Genomic DNA, 16,316 nt, shown 5'->3' on the forward strand with positions numbered 1-16,316 from the left:
TATGTCTGATCCCAGAGAAATGTCTTAGCAAATACCTGAACCTTCACTCAATGGAATGCGATGCAGCCATTAAACTGCTTCTAACAGCATTTGTAAGAGGTTTGGATGAAATGTTTATGTCAGATGAAAAGAGCAGAATCAAAAATTGTATCATAAAGGGATTATTACCATGTGGATACAGTCTCCCAGCTCCCTCCTGTGCCCCAGAGAATTAAGTCTGGAAAGAATACATCAAAGTATCAGAGAGAATGGAGTATTGACGCGTGCTTAACACAGAGGAATGGTAAAGACGTTGCGCTAACGGAAGGAAGGACCACATACTGTATGATTCTGTTAATATGTCTAATAGACATAACGTAAATTAGTGGCTGCCTATGGCTGGAGGATTGGGGACTTAGGGGTGACGGCCAAAGGGTATGAGATTTCTTTCGGGGGTGATGATGGTGTTCTAAAATCAATTGTGTGATGGTTGTGCCACATGGGAATATACTGAAAACCATTGAGTTGTACCTTTTTTTTAAAAAATTGAGGCATCGTTGATTTACCATGTATTAGTTTCTGGTGTACAGCAAAGTGATTCAGTTATACATATATATCTTCTTTTCTGTATTCTTTTCCATTATAGGTTATTACAAGATATAGAATATAGTTCCCTGTGCTATACAGTAGGACCTTGCTGTTTATCTCTTTTACATATAGCGGATGAGTGGGGTGTTATGTGAATCAGATCTTAAGCTGCTACCAAAAAAAAAAAAAAAATCACAGTGTTTATCTTGGGGGATGGACATAGTGATTTTCCTCCTGCTTTTCCACCCTCTTGTGTAATTTCCAGATTTCCAGATGTAATTCTGCATCACTTGTCTAGTGGAAACATAATAAACTAAAAACATTTTAGAGAAAGTGTTCATAATTGGCCTTTTAGCAGAGGAGGCAATGAGGGGAAATGTGCTTGCTAGCCTTCCTCCTGAGAAGGTGAGGGGAGGCCGAGTCCCGTAATCCTGAAACTGGGGACTGGTTGTCATGGGTCGCTGCATTGTCAGCCGCCGTCACACACATAAAGTGGCACAGGGCTATTCTTCTTCAAGTCAGGGAAAAGAAAGCGTCATTTGTCTGGGGTCTCTCAAAAGCAGGATCACCACTCAGGGAAAAGCTGGGGGTCTGTGAAACCTGCAGATGACTAAGAGCCAGTTTCTAGTAAGATCTCCTAAGAGGTGTCAGACTCTGCTCTCTGAGTGCTAAATTAGAGAAAGCTGTTACTTATATAACTTCCTGTAATTGCCCGGCAGTAGCCGTAGCTGAGAGCCGTCTGCTCCTCCTTTTGGCTAAGCCGGGGATACGTGGCCCTCTCCCCTCCTTGCAGCGGGGATCCTTTCTACCTTTGGGCTTCATGCTCGGGGTCAGGCTTTTTAACTGAAACTGAAATGCCATTTTAAACAGAAGACTGCTTCGTCTCTCTTGGAGATGGGAAACTCTTACGCTGGACAGCTGAAGACGACGCGGTTTGAGGAGGTCCTGCACAACTCCATCGAGGCCTCTCTGCGCTCCAACAGCCTGGTACCCAGGCCCGTCTTCTCCCAGTTGTACCTGGAAGCGGAGCAGCAGCTTTCCGCCCTAGAAGGTAGGAGATGCGTTCCTGCCTTTCTTTTACCGTGTGCGAGAATGTTAGCAGTGGGACTGGAAACTCTTTCCTCTTCTGAGGAAACTGTAGAAACCGTTAGGTCTGGAAGAACAGAATTATTAGAAAAGAGAAAGGTGCACGTGCATCCCATCCTTACTTGGCTAAAACTAAGATAAGTTTCAGCCATAAAGTTGCAAGGAATAAAATGGTTCATTGGACTAGTAGGAGAAAGAAAGCCATGCCAGCCTGTTCTGATTTGGTTGTTACTTACACTCTTATTAAAAGGTTTGATGGCTCACTTGGATAAGTAAGACATTTTAACATGCTTTTGACCCTCAGTTATATATTTTTTCTCTTTGTGATTCCTGGCCATATCTTTTTTTTTTTTTTTTTTTTTGTGGTACGCGGGCCTCTCACTGTTGTGGCCTCTCCCGTTGCGGAGCACAGGCTCCGGACGCGCAGGCTCAGCGGCCACGGCTCACGGGCCCAGCCGCTCCGCGGCATGTGGGATCTTCCCGGACCCGTGTCCCCTGCATCGGCAGGCGGACTCTCAACCACTGTGCCACCAGGGAAGCCCGTGGCCATATCTTTGCAAGGGAGCGTAGTTTTTCTTTGTGATAGCAGTTACAAGAGCCCTCTAGAAACTGTTAAAAACCAAGAACAAACCCTTATAGATTTAACGTGTGCCAGGAATAAATTATCTTCAGGCATGGGGTTAAGTTTAGGGTTTACTTAATTATCCAGAGAATAAACTGGTTGTATTTTTCAATCTTTCGTTTGTTTGTTTTGTAGTCGTGTATTTTCACATCAGAAGTAACCCACAGCAATCCAAAGTGTGAGAGTTATTGCTAAAGGAAGTTCTTTTTGTCACTTTGTCTTTCACGTGAAGTTACCTGCACGCTTCTCTTAGCTTCTGAAGTGAAAGAGGGCTCTGGTTTAAAACAAAAGTTAACAAATTGACGAAGCATGCAGTATGCCGGGTCCTGTCTTGGGGTGATCACGACATGTGTGTGTGTGTGTGTGTGTGTGTGTGTGCAGGGTGAGGATGGTGGGCTGGGGACGGTTGCACATAAGGGAAAATGAGGCTCAGAGGTCCTCGTGTGATGTCTGAAAGTCCCTTTTTCTAGCAGGGAGGCATTTCTCGTGTCACTATTTAAAACGTCCTTACAAAATGAACCTTGCAAATAGCCATCGCTAAGGACCTAAAGGAACTGGATCTGGGTCTGGGAGAAAGTAGGTTGTGATCAAAAGCACAAATTAGGAAGCCCGAGAATTCTCTGGTATTCAAGTCGACAGTACCAAGGTTTTCCGGCACAGGAAGCATTACTGTGACCTTGGGGGCATTTGAGAAATTACTGGGGGATCTCTTGTAGATTGTGTGTTTTCAGCTAGCTGAAAGACTTCTGTGAAATATATATTAAATGCTCGTCCTTAACTTCTTGTAGTATTGAAAGGCTTTGCTGCTAATGATAAGTAAGCAATCTAATGATAAATAAGGCACCTTAAAATCAACAAAGTGCTTCTACCTCCACCAGTGATTAAACCCCATGATTTGGGAAGAGGGAAGGTGGATTTGACGTTTTGAAGGATGTTGGCAGGCGGGGAGAAAGTCTTGGGGTTTCCCGGTCAGCTTTTCCTGGGGTTGAAGCTCTCCATAGACAACCTTTGCTGGCTTCTAAACGGGAGGCCGCATCCCGAACATTGACTCCTTGGGATGCCCTCATCTGCCCTCATCATGTGTTGCTTTCCAGGGACAGCTTAGAGGCTTGCGCGGCCCGGGCCCCCCATGTTGAGTGCCTCAGGCTCCCTGCCAGCTGTCAGCCGGCTTGGTCAGCCCCTCATGTTGGTATGAAAACCAGAGCAGGCCCTCTCTATGATTTTCCCATCTGTCTGGCAAACAGCGTAGAGGAATCCTCCGAGATTTTGTTTCTCTAGTACTGGGAGGATGGAGGAGGGGGTTGGTGAAAAGGGGGAGACTCTTGTCGATTTGCTAAATGTCGCCATCAACCAAGCACTGGGCTTGAGCCCCTGGTTTCTGCATCATAGAATGTGGTGCAGAGGGCTTGTTTTGTCAGTCTGTCTCTCCGTCAGGTCTCTTATCTTAACTGCTGTCCTTCCTCAGACAGCAACATTAAGGATGCTTTTAATGACCAGGGTGCTGGTACCCCAAAACACCCCTTGATCTGTTAACATTTTCTGTATTTGTCAGGGCGATTCAGAGGGCCCTTGTTACTTTGTTCTGCGAATTAGGGGTATTACCCCCTCCTTGTAGGGGAGAAATCTTTTACGTATTATTTGTTTTTTAAAGGAAGGCCAACCAAACAAAACAAATACAACCCCAGTATTTGGAGATAAGTATTTATTTATTAAACAAGATGCAGGTACATTCCTGTAATCCTACCCACTCAGAATGTCATACGGTTTCTTCTCATGGAAAGAAAACAAAATTTACTCTGATCAGTAAAACACATGCCCTCGTCCTCTATGGGGTGCAGTGCAGCCGTGGAACCCCTGGATTCCTGTGGTTGAGTTTTAAGGTCCTGAGCTCCCAATCCAGTTGGTTTTGTCTAAGGCCATTTTAAAGCTCTCATCCTGCCAGGAGACCTTGGTAAACAGTCTGGTTTAGTCTGGCCCCAGTTAGGAAGTCTCCTTGGGCTTGTTGCTGGCTGAAGGATCCCATCAAAGACCCTGGAATGTCTGATGTAGACCTTTGACCTTTAATCCTGCTTTCTTAGCAGCGACGGGATTTTGAGCCCTTTCTTTGACTTTCAGAGGCTTAAGACCCTCTGCTTTCATTCTCTCGGACAGTCTGGATTCCTGTTCTTTCTGGTTGAGCAGAGTAACGTGCAGACATTCCTGTGTGTGCCCTCAGAGCGCCGAAGTCCCCGGCTTTCTCTCCCCTTTTCACTCTAATTGTTGGTGCTTTGCTGTACCGCCACCCCCTCCCCCGAGCCCCTGGAGCTGAGTCTCTGGCTTACAGACTAGTCTTGATTTTGCAGACAGCCTTCTAAGCCACCTACTCCATAGACGGCCAGAGGATGGTTTGGGCCCCTGTGAGGACCCGGGCTGCATGGCTGGCACCTGGGGTCTGGGCGTGACTCGACCTCCTGCTAAAACCATCCCTGCCTGCATTTAATGGCAGGAAGGGAGCGTCTGAAGGAGGCTCTGGATTTTTCCCCTCCAACGCCCTTTTGTGTTTTTCCTGGGTAAGCTTTTTACAGTCTCCCCGCCACCTCTGTGTCCTCTCGTCCTGGAGGGATGGAGACACTAGGAATTCTTGCTCACTTCCTGCTGTGACCTTCCCAAGGTCATGGGCCTGGGCCGGCCTAAGATGTTAGTTTCTTCTGCCTCTTGTCCTTCCGGCACCTTTAAAATGGTGACCACCCTGAGGTTATGCTCCCAGCACCCTGTACTGATTAAATCACACCTGGAATGTTCTGTGCAACTCTGAGAGCCACATATCCCCACATAGACTGTCACAGCTCAAAGTGACCTTCTGTGACCCCCGCATTTTAAAGATGCAAGATCTGACGCACAGAGAGGTTAAGTAACTTTTCTGTGGCCACACAGACAATGGCAGACCCAAGGACTAAAACTCGAGTTCCCAGATTTCTAGTCGATCTTTTTCTGCTGCGCACAATTTCATCATTAACCTAAAGCCACGTAACCCACTGGATGGATGGAGAGTGTGAGAGCCAGCTAAGATGAGAGTAGGATTGGCAGCAAAGGGGTCAGCACTAGAGGAGGATACGGAGAAACCAAAAAGGAAGAAGCAGCTGTCTCCCGGCCTAGGGTATCTAAGGATGCTTGTAACGACCCTATTCCACGAGGAAATCTGGATCCTATTTCTTAAATGACATTTAAAGATAGAAGGATTTTTTTACCCAAAGAAGTTAGAAGGAGTTTGTAAATTCATTGATGTGAAACCCTCTTTCTCTAGCAGGCTGGGTAAATAAGGTATAACTGTGTGTGCTCAGACCAGTTGGGAAGTAGTTTCCTGCACGAGGCATTCTGCTAGGTGCCTGGGTTACAGAATACAGGCTGGGCCCACACTCTCCAGGAACTGAGAGCCTGTGGGGAAGACCAGCTCTTTCATTGCTGTGATGAAGCTCACACACAGGGGGAGTGGGATTTTCCTGGCCAATTCCTGGCTCTCCTGGCCGTTTCCACACTTGCCATTACTCCTAAAATACGATTTCACTTAAAAAAAGTTTCTTAAAGTCACTTGGTCTGTCCTGGGATGGCTTCTTTTGGTGAGTGTGGTAAATTCGGGTGTTTGCATTTCTGGTTTGTATACATCCAGTCTTCCCTTGGGGATAAATAAATGTAAAGGTTGTTCACACCGGACTTCGGGTTCTAAAGCAAGCGATGCAGTTAGTGGCAAGAACGGCAGCTTGGGTGTCGGGTGTAACTGGGAACATAACGGCTGTGTTGCGTAACGGTTTGTTGAATCACTGGGTCTCTCTGAACCTCAGTTTCCTTAGCTGTAAAATGGTCCTTACGTTACACCGTGGTTCCTCCCACACAGATGTTTTTGGAGAGCCTGCTCTGTGCAGGCTGCATGCTCAGTCCTTGTCAACAGCTGTGTCCGCGCTGAGCCCTGCTGCTCGTGCACACGTGTGTGGCTCTGGGGGCTGGGAGGTGACGTGGACCTGCGTTTGAAGTCACAAGGCCAGGCTTGGAGCCAGCGTCTGTGACCTTGGGAAGGACTTCCGGCCTGAGTGGGTCTTGGCCTTCACCGCGAGTAAAGGAGGGTGATAATACCCTCCTTAAATCGTGTGTCTGTGAGGCCTGGTTAATTACTAGCTGCCGAGACCCGCTGTGGACATACTCATTGCTCTCCTTTCCCACGTCTAGGTGGAAGCCGAGTGGAAAATGAGGAAGAGGAAGAGGAAGGGGAAGGGGGGCTGGAACAGAACTGTCCCCCAAACCCCTACCAGATGCACCCCCCGCCCGAAGGAAGTTGCACCACGGACGGTGAGATGCCCGCCAGGCTGCGTGCTGAGGGGCCCCGAGGTGTGACCGTGCCCGCGTCGCCAGCAGGCCGTGGCCCGGCGGGCCCTCGCGTCCCGGCGGCACTGGCTACGCCACGTGGGGCCCTGTCACTCTTCGGACAGCCCCACCGTTACAAACGCATTCCGATCCAAAAGTTAAGTTTTCTCCATCGGCCGTTTAAAAACCAGAATATCCCAGCTGAGGTCAGCGTCCACCGTGTATTTATATCAGCACTGATGAGTAGGCGTCATCTTTCACATCTGTGGCTGCTTTACCGTTGAAAAAGCAGATCTATCAATACGTTAGCTCAGGAACTCTGCACCGTCAGTGAGGTTATCCTCATTTTGCTGTTGAGGAGCGAGGCTTGGAGATGCCGGGCGCGGTGGCACCTTTGTTCAGGGATGGGAGCCTGTGCTCTGCGCTTGAGGGTCTTAGAGTGCACTTCTGGTCTGCTGCTCCCCCGCCTGGCAAAGTCACTGAGCGGTTGGAAGTTCACCTGACCTGTCACCATACCAGTCAAGGGGTGTCACTACTTAGTTGGTCAGTTAATTGAGTAAAATAAATATTGAGGCCCTGCTCTGAAAATATGGACATAAAAGGTCCAAGAGCTCCCAGTGTAGCAAAGCTATGTGAGCAGACCCTCTGCATGCAGTGTAGAAAGTGCTGGGAGGTTGGGGTGGTCTGGGCCAGCAGGGGTCCGTGGGAGCACGGGAGTTGCTTCTGGTGCCGGTAGAGCGTTTGGGGAAAGGCCTCCTGGAGGAGCTGGCCCTTCCTATGGGTTTTGGAGTGTCAGGAGGAGTTAGCCAGGAGACCGAGAGGGCTGGGGGAGAGGGATATTCCCAACAGGAACAGCAGGTGCAAAGGCTTAGAGGAGGGGGAACACGGCCCATCTGGGGAACTGCTACTAGTTTATGTAGGTAGGGGCCTGAGGGGTGGCCAGGCAGGACTTGGATGAGTGATGAGACCGGCTGTGGAGGCCCCATGCACCCTGCCTGGGGGCCTGGACTTGACCTTGTGCGCGATGGCCGGCAGGGGAGGGAGTCAGCCCTCCCTGGGGCTGCTCTTCCAGGAAAAGGGCAACAGATACAGTAGCTCTTTGTGATATAGGACTTCTAGTGTCCAAGAGCTAAAAGGCCGCCTAATTAAATAAGAGAATGGCAAACTCTCCAGTGGTCACCACCATGATTTTCAAAGAATTTCCAGGTGGGCACAGTGAACATGGACTGCCCACGACCTTTTTTCCTCCAGCTCTTCAGAAGGAAGCGGCTGCTGTGCAGAATGGGAGGGGCCTGGGTCATGGAGGTAAAGACCTGCTGGGCCCTTGACCTCACCTGTGGGAACTGGTTTGACGTCCCCAAGACAACGCAGGGGGGCCGCCCCAAGCTCCAACCTGACCCCCCTCCCAGCAGCTTTGAGCAGATGACTTGACCTCTCAAATGACAAGTTTCCAGGGCTTCTCCCACCTGGTGCTGTACACAGTGGGTGCCTCTTACTGCTTCGCCCAGGGGCAGATGCGAGAACTCGGAACTAGTGCCTTGTAAATGGTAAAGCAGGTACACCAGAGGAGAGGCTTCTTAAAGTACCGTAGAGTTTTGCAGGGAAGGCCTTGGGGTCATCAGGGTTCACATTAACTCTCATCGTCCCTGTCGATAACTAAAGATGGAAAAGCCACAGGGCATCCGGCTCCGTGTGCCTTCAGGGAGGGAGATTCCCAGAAAGGGCCCCTCCAAATAAATCTCAGCTGTGTCCCTCTTCTCCATTTTTTTCCTAAATATTTTTGGACACTTAAGTTTTAAATAGGAAATATATTTTAAAGCTCTGAAATATGAAAGGTTCATGTGTATAGAGTGAAAGTCTCCCTCTGCTGATGAGGCCCCTGTGAGGCCACCAGCGTCACCCGGTCCTCAGCCCGTATTCCTGCCACGTGCCCCTGCCTCGTACACATAAAATATAGGGTGGAGGAGACATCAACTTACTCACAGTCCCGTATGGATTTATCTTGTCTACGTTTTAATTTACCGTCACTGGTCTACCCTTCTTTCCTGCTAAGCTTCATTTTACATGAATGTGTGTTATACGGTGACACCGATAGTCAGAAAAGCAGCATGTGGTTAAGTGTCATGAGGAATGAATTAATTTAATGTTTTACATTTTTTATTCTTCCTAATCACTTTATTGTTGTGAATGGTTGTAATTGACAAGTGAAAAGCATGTAAGGGTAATGTACTTAAGAGTGTTCTCAGAATTAATTTGCAAGTCAGCCGGGTCCAGCGGCACGGTGGTCGCTGCCGAGACCAAACTGTCGTCACCCCTTTGCCTGCGTGGATCCTGGCTCCGTGGGAGCCACTCGCTGGGCAGCGTGTGAGCCTGTCCGTCCCTCCTAGGGTTCTGCCAGGCAGGGAAGGACCTGCGTCTCGTCTCCATCTCCAGCGAGCCCATCGATGTCCCCGCGGGCTTCCTCCTGGTGGGCGCCAAGTCCCCCAGCCTGCCGGACCACCTCCTGGTGTGTGCCGTTGACAAGAGGTTCTTGCCGGATGACGATGGACACAACGCCCTTCTTGGTAAGTTGCTCCTCTGCTCTTCTCTGCGGCTCCGGCCGCCTGGCGGGTGGGCACAAGGAGAGCTGTTGGTCCCCTTGGGGGACAGGCCACCTTTGAGCCTCTTCATCAGCATGTCACACAACCCCGTTTATTCATCACTCTGGGCTGTTTCTTTGTGGAATGGAATGCAAAGGAGGGTTATTTTTAAAACCTGACTACCTTCCTGTAGAAAACCCATCAGCACTAATTCTTGTACACGTATTCGTCAGACCTTTCCAAAGTGCCTACTGTGTCAGAATTGCGATCCAAACCCTGTCCTAGATGCTCTCGGAAGCCAGCAGACACGAGGCAGGGCGAGAAGAAGGCCGAGCGCGTGGCCCTGCCTCCTGGACGGTCATGTCCTGAGGGACGGCCGGGCACCCTCTGCCGTTCTCTCCTTCGCTCTACCCTTCACCAGCCTGTCATTCTTATCCTGGCTTAACAGGTGTGCTTGGACCTGTTAATGCACTTGCCCAAGGGCGCACGAGTAAAGGCACAGAGTCAGGATTCAAACTCAGGTCTTCCTGGTTCCAGATGGTACCCTCTAACTACCACGCCCCACGGCCCTGTACCTGGTCGAGGTCAGCCTAGGGAAGCCGTGGCTTTGATCTTTGGAACCACCGCTGGCCCAGAGGGTCCCAGCTGCAGTGCAGAGTCGAGACCAAGCCTTATGAAGCCCGGCTCCCCTTTGCTCGGACTTCTGTTGAGCTCTTTCTGTGTGCCTGGCCCTGTGCTCAGCTCACTCCCCCATTAGTGGAGCAAAATCAGGGGAGACGTGAGGTTTGGACCGAGAGCCCAGCAAGCTGGCTTCCCCTGCTCCCCAGTTCCTTCTGCGCTTCCCACGTGTACAAACATTTAAACCTCACTTTTGTGCTTGATACGGCCCCCCAAAGCTGGGTAGGTAAACGCACCGCAGTGGATATTTATTGAGGAGATATTATGTCTGAAGCTCTGTGCAAAGGACCAAAGGGTGGAGGTGGGGAGGGGAGAGTGAGGATCGACCCAGAGGAGAAACAGAAGTGGTTCCTGCCACGAGGGCCGCAGGGACACAGTGGTGTGTAAACTCTGAAACACGGCAGACGAACGCTCACTGGAGGGATGGACATGGCTCTGGGGCGAGGACCAGGGGGAGAAAAAGTTGTGGCCAGTACTCCCTTAAGGCAGGTCCATGGGCTTATCGTAACTGGTTTTTGTTTTTTTAAAATTTTTATTGGAGTATAGTTGATTTACAATGTTGTATTAGTTTCAGGTGTACAGCAGAGTGAATCAGTTATATACATATATCCACTCTTTTTTTGTGTGTTTTAGATTCTTAAGGTGGGGGAGGGATAAATTGGGAGATTGGGACTGACATATACACACTACCACATATAAAATAGAAAACTAATAAAGACCTGCTGTATAGCACAGGGAACTCTACTCAGTACTCTGAAATGGCCTGTGTCGTAACTGGTTTGTTTCTTTTTTAAATTGGAGTATAATCGCTTTACAATGTTGCGTTAGTTCCTGCTGTACAATGAAGTGAATCAGCTCTATGTATATGTATATCCCCTCCCTCTGGGACCTCCCTCCCCCCGGCCCATCCCACCCAGCTAGGTCATCACAGAGCACCGAGCTGAACTCCCTGTGCCCTACAGCAGCTTCCCACTAGCTATATATCCTACCATGTGTAAAACAGATATCGTAACTAGTTTTTGAAAGCAAGAATAATCCAGAAAATTCACTCTACCAAGGAAGCTCACAGAGTCATTGCGTCTTAGATTAATTTGCTTATCGAGGCCGCTTAGGACAAAATGAGTGGGGAAGATGGCCTGGTGACTTGGTTCGTGTTTGATCTGGCCACGGCTGGGGGTTTGCCTGAATGAATTCCTCCCCTTTGTGACTGTAAAGGAATTGCGAGGGTAGTAAATCAAGGAGGCTCTGGGTCTCGAAATGTGGAGACAAGAATCTTTCAGTTCATTCACCACCAGCCCAGGAACAACTTCAGCCCCTCAGGCGGGGAGCTTAGAGGAAGTGGGGTCTTTGTTAATTGCTTGCCAAGAAGCCATCGGAGGTGGGTGACAAGGGCCGGCTGGTAATAACCGATGCTTTCTTCTTTGAAAACAACTTTATGCTCTCAGCTTGCACACTTAGCACTGTTTAGGTTTCCTGCAATTAACCCTGATGGCTGCACAGGACAAGGTGGCCCTGCAGCCCTCTGGGGGCCGGGGCTCAGCGCTTTTTAGTGACCCATAAAGTGGAGGCTGTGGAATATCTTGGGGGAAGCCACAGCTTGAGGTGCCTCTCCCCACCCCGTAATTTATAATGAAGGGAGCGTTGTTTTAGTGAGTTTGAATCAACTGAGGGATTTGGTCTGAGAAAGTGAAAAAATGAAAACCTAGATGGGTGTTTCAGTTTTTTGATAGTAATTCATCGAAATTGGCTGATAGCTAAGACATAGGAGAAGAAGACATCTAGCTAGATTGTTCATTTCTGCGATGGGAGTAAACAAGCTCTTTGTGCATCTAGAATGCAAATAATTAAGCATTTATGGAATGTATAACCCCAAACTGAAGGTGAACTTTAAATTCAACCCAGGGCCCCAAAGCCAAGTGGGCCCTGGTCCTTCCTGGGAGCTCAGGGCCTGTGGGAAGACACGGGCCAACCAGGACTCAGCTCGGAGATCGCACCCACGGCCACAGAAATCTCTGTGCAGCAGGTCCCAGCCTAGGTCTTAAGGTGCTAGAGGATCCCGAAGGACGTGCCAAGTCCCAGGGATGAGAGAGTATCTCAGAGTATGTGGTGATGGAGTTGGGTCATGATAAATGGGTGGATTGCCAGTTGGAGAAAGACAGCAGCAGCAGCAGCAACAAAGGAACCTGACAGCGGCTACTTTCCTGAGCGCTTCTCATGTGCGAAAACTGTTCTAGTTAAAATGAGGCAGGTGAGTGAGGTGTTACTACCTAGCATTTAGATATGAAGAAACAGAGGCACAGACAATAGAACGAGGTATGCCTGTCCTTACTATCCTGGTAGGGCCAGGGTTTCCACTTTTATTTCTGAACCGCAAGGAGGAGCCCCTTCTCGTCTGTGGCTCCCCTCCCTGCTTCTGGAATGGAGCCGTGGTCCCACAGTCCACAGTTCTCATAGGACAAAAGGCCTGTAAGCTATTTAGCTATTTCTGGAAAGGGATGGCGGTGCTGGCCTTGGTGAAGCGCTCCGAGCGTCCTTGGTTTTGCAGTTCTGCTTCTTGTTCATCATCTTTTGAACCCTCAGGTCAGAATCCCTGCCGGGGAGCGTGGAAGTTTTCTCGGGGCCTCATTCTTAGATGACAGTTGAGCTGTTTATCTCAAGGTGCCCAGGTTGGAGACCAAAGAATAAATAAAAACATTAGATTATAAAGTTAGAAAACATTAGAAACATTAGAACGTTAGAAAACAAAAGCCTGTCAAAATGTACGCGGAGATGCTAAGTGTGCACTTCGATAGTTATCTTGTTTCCTCTCTCCTGTTCCTTCCAGATATTTGCTGCCTCTCCTGTGTCAGGCACTAGTTTGTATACACACACTTACACACACAGACACGGCCCACGCCTCCCCACAGACATACTGTGCTCCCGGTCCTTTGGAAGCATGGGGATATTTATGGGGGAAAATACACAAATTTCAGTAACTCTGACACTAAGGAAGAAGGTATGAGAACGGTCAGCAATATAAAGTCCAGTTGGGAATTCGGCATAGTAGTGGGAGGAAAGGGGGATAAAGCAGGAGATGAGGCTGGAGGGCATTGGGGGCAGCCTTGAAGGCCATGCTTCTGGGTCTGCACTCCATTCTCATGCTGGAATCCACACATCACTCTCTAGATCTACACACTGGACAACTACTTAGCCTCTCTGGTTCTCATTTCCCAAAAGAAGATTTTGCTGTCCTGACGGACTGGTGGTCGTGTCAGTTAAGCTGAGTGCCCTGTTTGGGTGACAGTGAATGGCAGGAAGGCCGTTGGTTTTCTCTGCATGGTAGTTTCCTCCCTGTCCCTTTAACAACACGTAAACATAGAGCATGGTGCCGGCATTTCTTCGGTACCTTATCTGTTTCTCTGGTACACAGGGGGCAGGAGTTTGGAAGGATAAACTAACCTGTGCCTGCCTTTTATTCCAAGAGATTTGTCTTTATTTCTAGGGCCTTTTAAGGAATATTAAATTTGCTTCAAATCAGTCAGAGAACCCAGAAGGTTTCTGTAATCTAGATGTCTTCTTTCTCTGTGGAGAGATGTTTTGAACCTTCACAAACTGATGTTATTTTGGACAGTAGCCAGAGGCCTCAGAATTATCCCCTTTAAAGGCAGAGCTTATGCACAGAACCCCATGGTCCTCCTGGCCTGAGTTGAAATGCCCTTTGTAAACTTGTCAGCCAGAGCATCCGATAAAATAAGTTAGTCTCAGCTTCAGGGTCTCTCCCGCCGAAGAACCTTGCTCCTTAGAAACCAGACGTACCAGTGGGCGAGGCAAGGTCACAGGGAAGGCCTTTGTGAGATAGTGAAGTTAAACCAGAAGGGTCACCAGATAGAAAACCTAAATCATCACATTTCTCTGGTATTAACCAACAGTTCTGTTGAGACCAGTTTGAATAGACTTTACAGTATGTAAAGGTCTTTCAAGCACGTTCTCTGGATTTTAATAGTTCATGGGAGGTGGTTTTGTCATTGCCTCTTTAAAGCCAGCCTTCCCAGAGCCTCAGAGCTGAACTCTGTCATCTCCCAGAAAGGCCCCCTCTGGCCTCAGGCAGCAGGACGCTGACATAGACCACCACGTTTTAGCCGAGTGTCTCCACTCCGTGGCTGCTGGGGCCGTAGATTTCACTCACCACCACCCTGGCCTTGCATGGTGGAGCTCTTGATTTCTCCTCTGCAACTCGTGGGATCAACTCACTTGATTCCTGGAGGGAACTCTGGACTCTGAAGAGGACTCCCAATGCATCCAGTCTCAGGGGTCTGATTGCTTTGAGATTCTGTGACTGGCCAGCCCTGAAGGAGATACGGACGCAGCAAATCATTGCAGGTGCCCGGTCAGCGTAGACAGTTGAATGGGACAGTTCTTGTCCTGTGCCGTAGGACGCAGAGGCTTTAATTGTGCCCCTAAGCGAGTTCAGTCTTCCAGGCTTGCCTGGGCTCACCTCTACGATGAGTCCACGTGGTCCTCCTGTTGGCATCAAGGTCATCTTGACCCCTGTCAGCAGGAGCTGACAGGGACCTTTGCCCCGTGGACTTCCCTACTGGTGTGGTATAGGATGAGAATGCCTAGTGGCCGATGTGTCACTTGGAGGGACTTTGGTGTAAGATGGGGATGGTCATGGTTTTTTCCTCCCCAGGTTTCTCTGGGAATTGCGTTGGCTGTGGGAAGAAAGGCTTCTGTTACTTCACAGAGTTCTCCAGCCACATGAACCTGAAGGTGACCACCCAGCCCAAGAAGCAGAAACACTTGAAATATTACCTGATCCGCAACGCACAAGGGGCTCTGACCAAAGGGCCTCTCATTTGCTGGAAAGGCTCAGGTGAGCAGGGGGTGGGGTGTGAGAAGGGGACGCCTCCAAGCGAGCCAGGGGCCTGTCGGCACGACTCTGGGCCGAGACTCCTCTGCAGTAGACGCGGTTTCGGGCAACACGTCAGCCCTGTGAAATGTTTTTTGTTTTGAATTTTATTTTTTTATACAGCACGTTCTTATTAGTTATTTTATACATATTAGTGTATATATGTCAATCCCAGTCTCCCAATTTATCCCATCCCCCCTCCGCCTGCTTTCCCCCCTTGGTGTCCATACGTTTGTTCTCTACATCTGTGTCTCTGTTTCTGCCCTGCAAAACGGTTCATCTGTACCATTTTTCTAGATTCCGCATATGCGTTAATATACGATATTTGTTTTTCTCTTTCTGACTTACTTCACTCTGTGTGACAGTCTCTAGGTCTATCCACGTCTCTACAAATGCCCCAATTTCATTCCTTTTTATGGCTGACTAATATTCCATCGTATATATGTGCCACATCTTCTTTATCCATTCGTCTGTCGACGGGCATCTAGGTTGTTTCCATGACCTGGCTATTGCAAATAGTGCTGCAATGAGCGTTGGGGTGCAAGTGTCTTTTTGAATGATGGTTTTCTCTGGGTAGATGCCCAGTAGTGGGATTGCTGGGTCATATGGTAGTTCTACTTTTAGTTGTTTAAGGACCCTCCATACTGTTCTCAACAGGGCACTGCACGATTCAGCAGCATCCCTGGCCCCCACCCACGAGATGCCAGTGGCTCTCTGCACTCATGACGATCAATGGTGTCTCCAGACATTGCCAAATATCCCCTGGGGGACAAAACCACCCCCGGCTGAGAACCTTGCCCCAGATACTTGCCACAAGGAGGCACAGCACAGTGTTGGCCCCGTGTCAGCTTTACTATACTATAAACTAGATGCTACAGTCCTGGGAAATTACAGCGCGACTTTGCACTACGGGCGTCTAGTTTATAGCATCGGCCTAATTGTATGGGAGCTTTCAAAGCTGACACAGGGCCAACACTGTGCTGTGCCTTCTTGTGGCAAGTATCTGGGGCAAGGTTCTCAGCCGGGGGTGGTTCTGTCCCCCAGGGGATATTTGGCAATGTCTGGAGACACTGTTGATCATCATGAGTGCAGAGAGCCACTGGCATCTCGTGGGTGGGGGTCAGGGATGCTGCTGAATCGTGCAGTGCCTGGGGCAGCACCCCTCCAAAGAATTGTGCAACCCAGAGTCAATGGCGCCGAAGTTGAGAAACCCTGACTTAGAGAAAACTCAGCTCAAATAGGCCCCCTTCCTGCTCCACAGCCTGTTAACTGTGAAGAGAAAGACCAGCTTCCTGGTGCTGGTCCTTGCAGAAGTGAGTGGGCTCCCGCTTTAGGAAAGGGCCACACTCCGCCCTTCTCTCTCTCTCCGTATTTTCATGGCTGCAGTCAGACTATAGGGGCAGAGGGGCTGGATTTCCCAGGCCCAGGTACTCTCTGAGATCCCCCCCCCATCCCCTCACAAACAGCTGGGGAGGGACGTGTCCTAGGAGCGGTCTCCGCGAGGTGCCCGGGAGAGCCAGACTGTTGTCCCTCACCTGTCTGCGTAGGTTCACTCTGGAAT

At 49.4% G+C, this 16,316-nt stretch overlaps 1 protein-coding gene across 5 annotated transcripts in view; it reads left to right on the forward strand.

Moving 5' to 3' along the window:
- Positions 1-1,461: 1,461 nt before the first annotated feature.
- GREB1 (growth regulating estrogen receptor binding 1) overlaps positions 1,462-16,316 on the forward strand; it is a gene marked incomplete at both ends in the record, with an annotated part of 67,955 nt that continues 53,100 nt past the window's right edge. For all 5 annotated transcript variants that reach the window (XM_082851484.1, XM_082851486.1, XM_082851485.1 and 2 more), the window contains 4 exons: positions 1,462-1,618; positions 6,476-6,595; positions 8,998-9,174; positions 14,537-14,719. In XM_082851484.1, coding sequence (XP_082707610.1) covers positions 1,462-1,618; positions 6,476-6,595; positions 8,998-9,174; positions 14,537-14,719 — 637 coding nt within the window. The remainder of the gene's footprint in view (positions 1,619-6,475; positions 6,596-8,997; positions 9,175-14,536; positions 14,720-16,316) is intronic.

The sequence above is a fragment of the Leucopleurus acutus genome (genome assembly GCF_964270905.1).
Source record: "Leucopleurus acutus genome assembly, chromosome: 12".
In the NCBI taxonomy this organism is placed as follows: domain Eukaryota; kingdom Metazoa; phylum Chordata; class Mammalia; order Artiodactyla; family Delphinidae; genus Leucopleurus; species Leucopleurus acutus.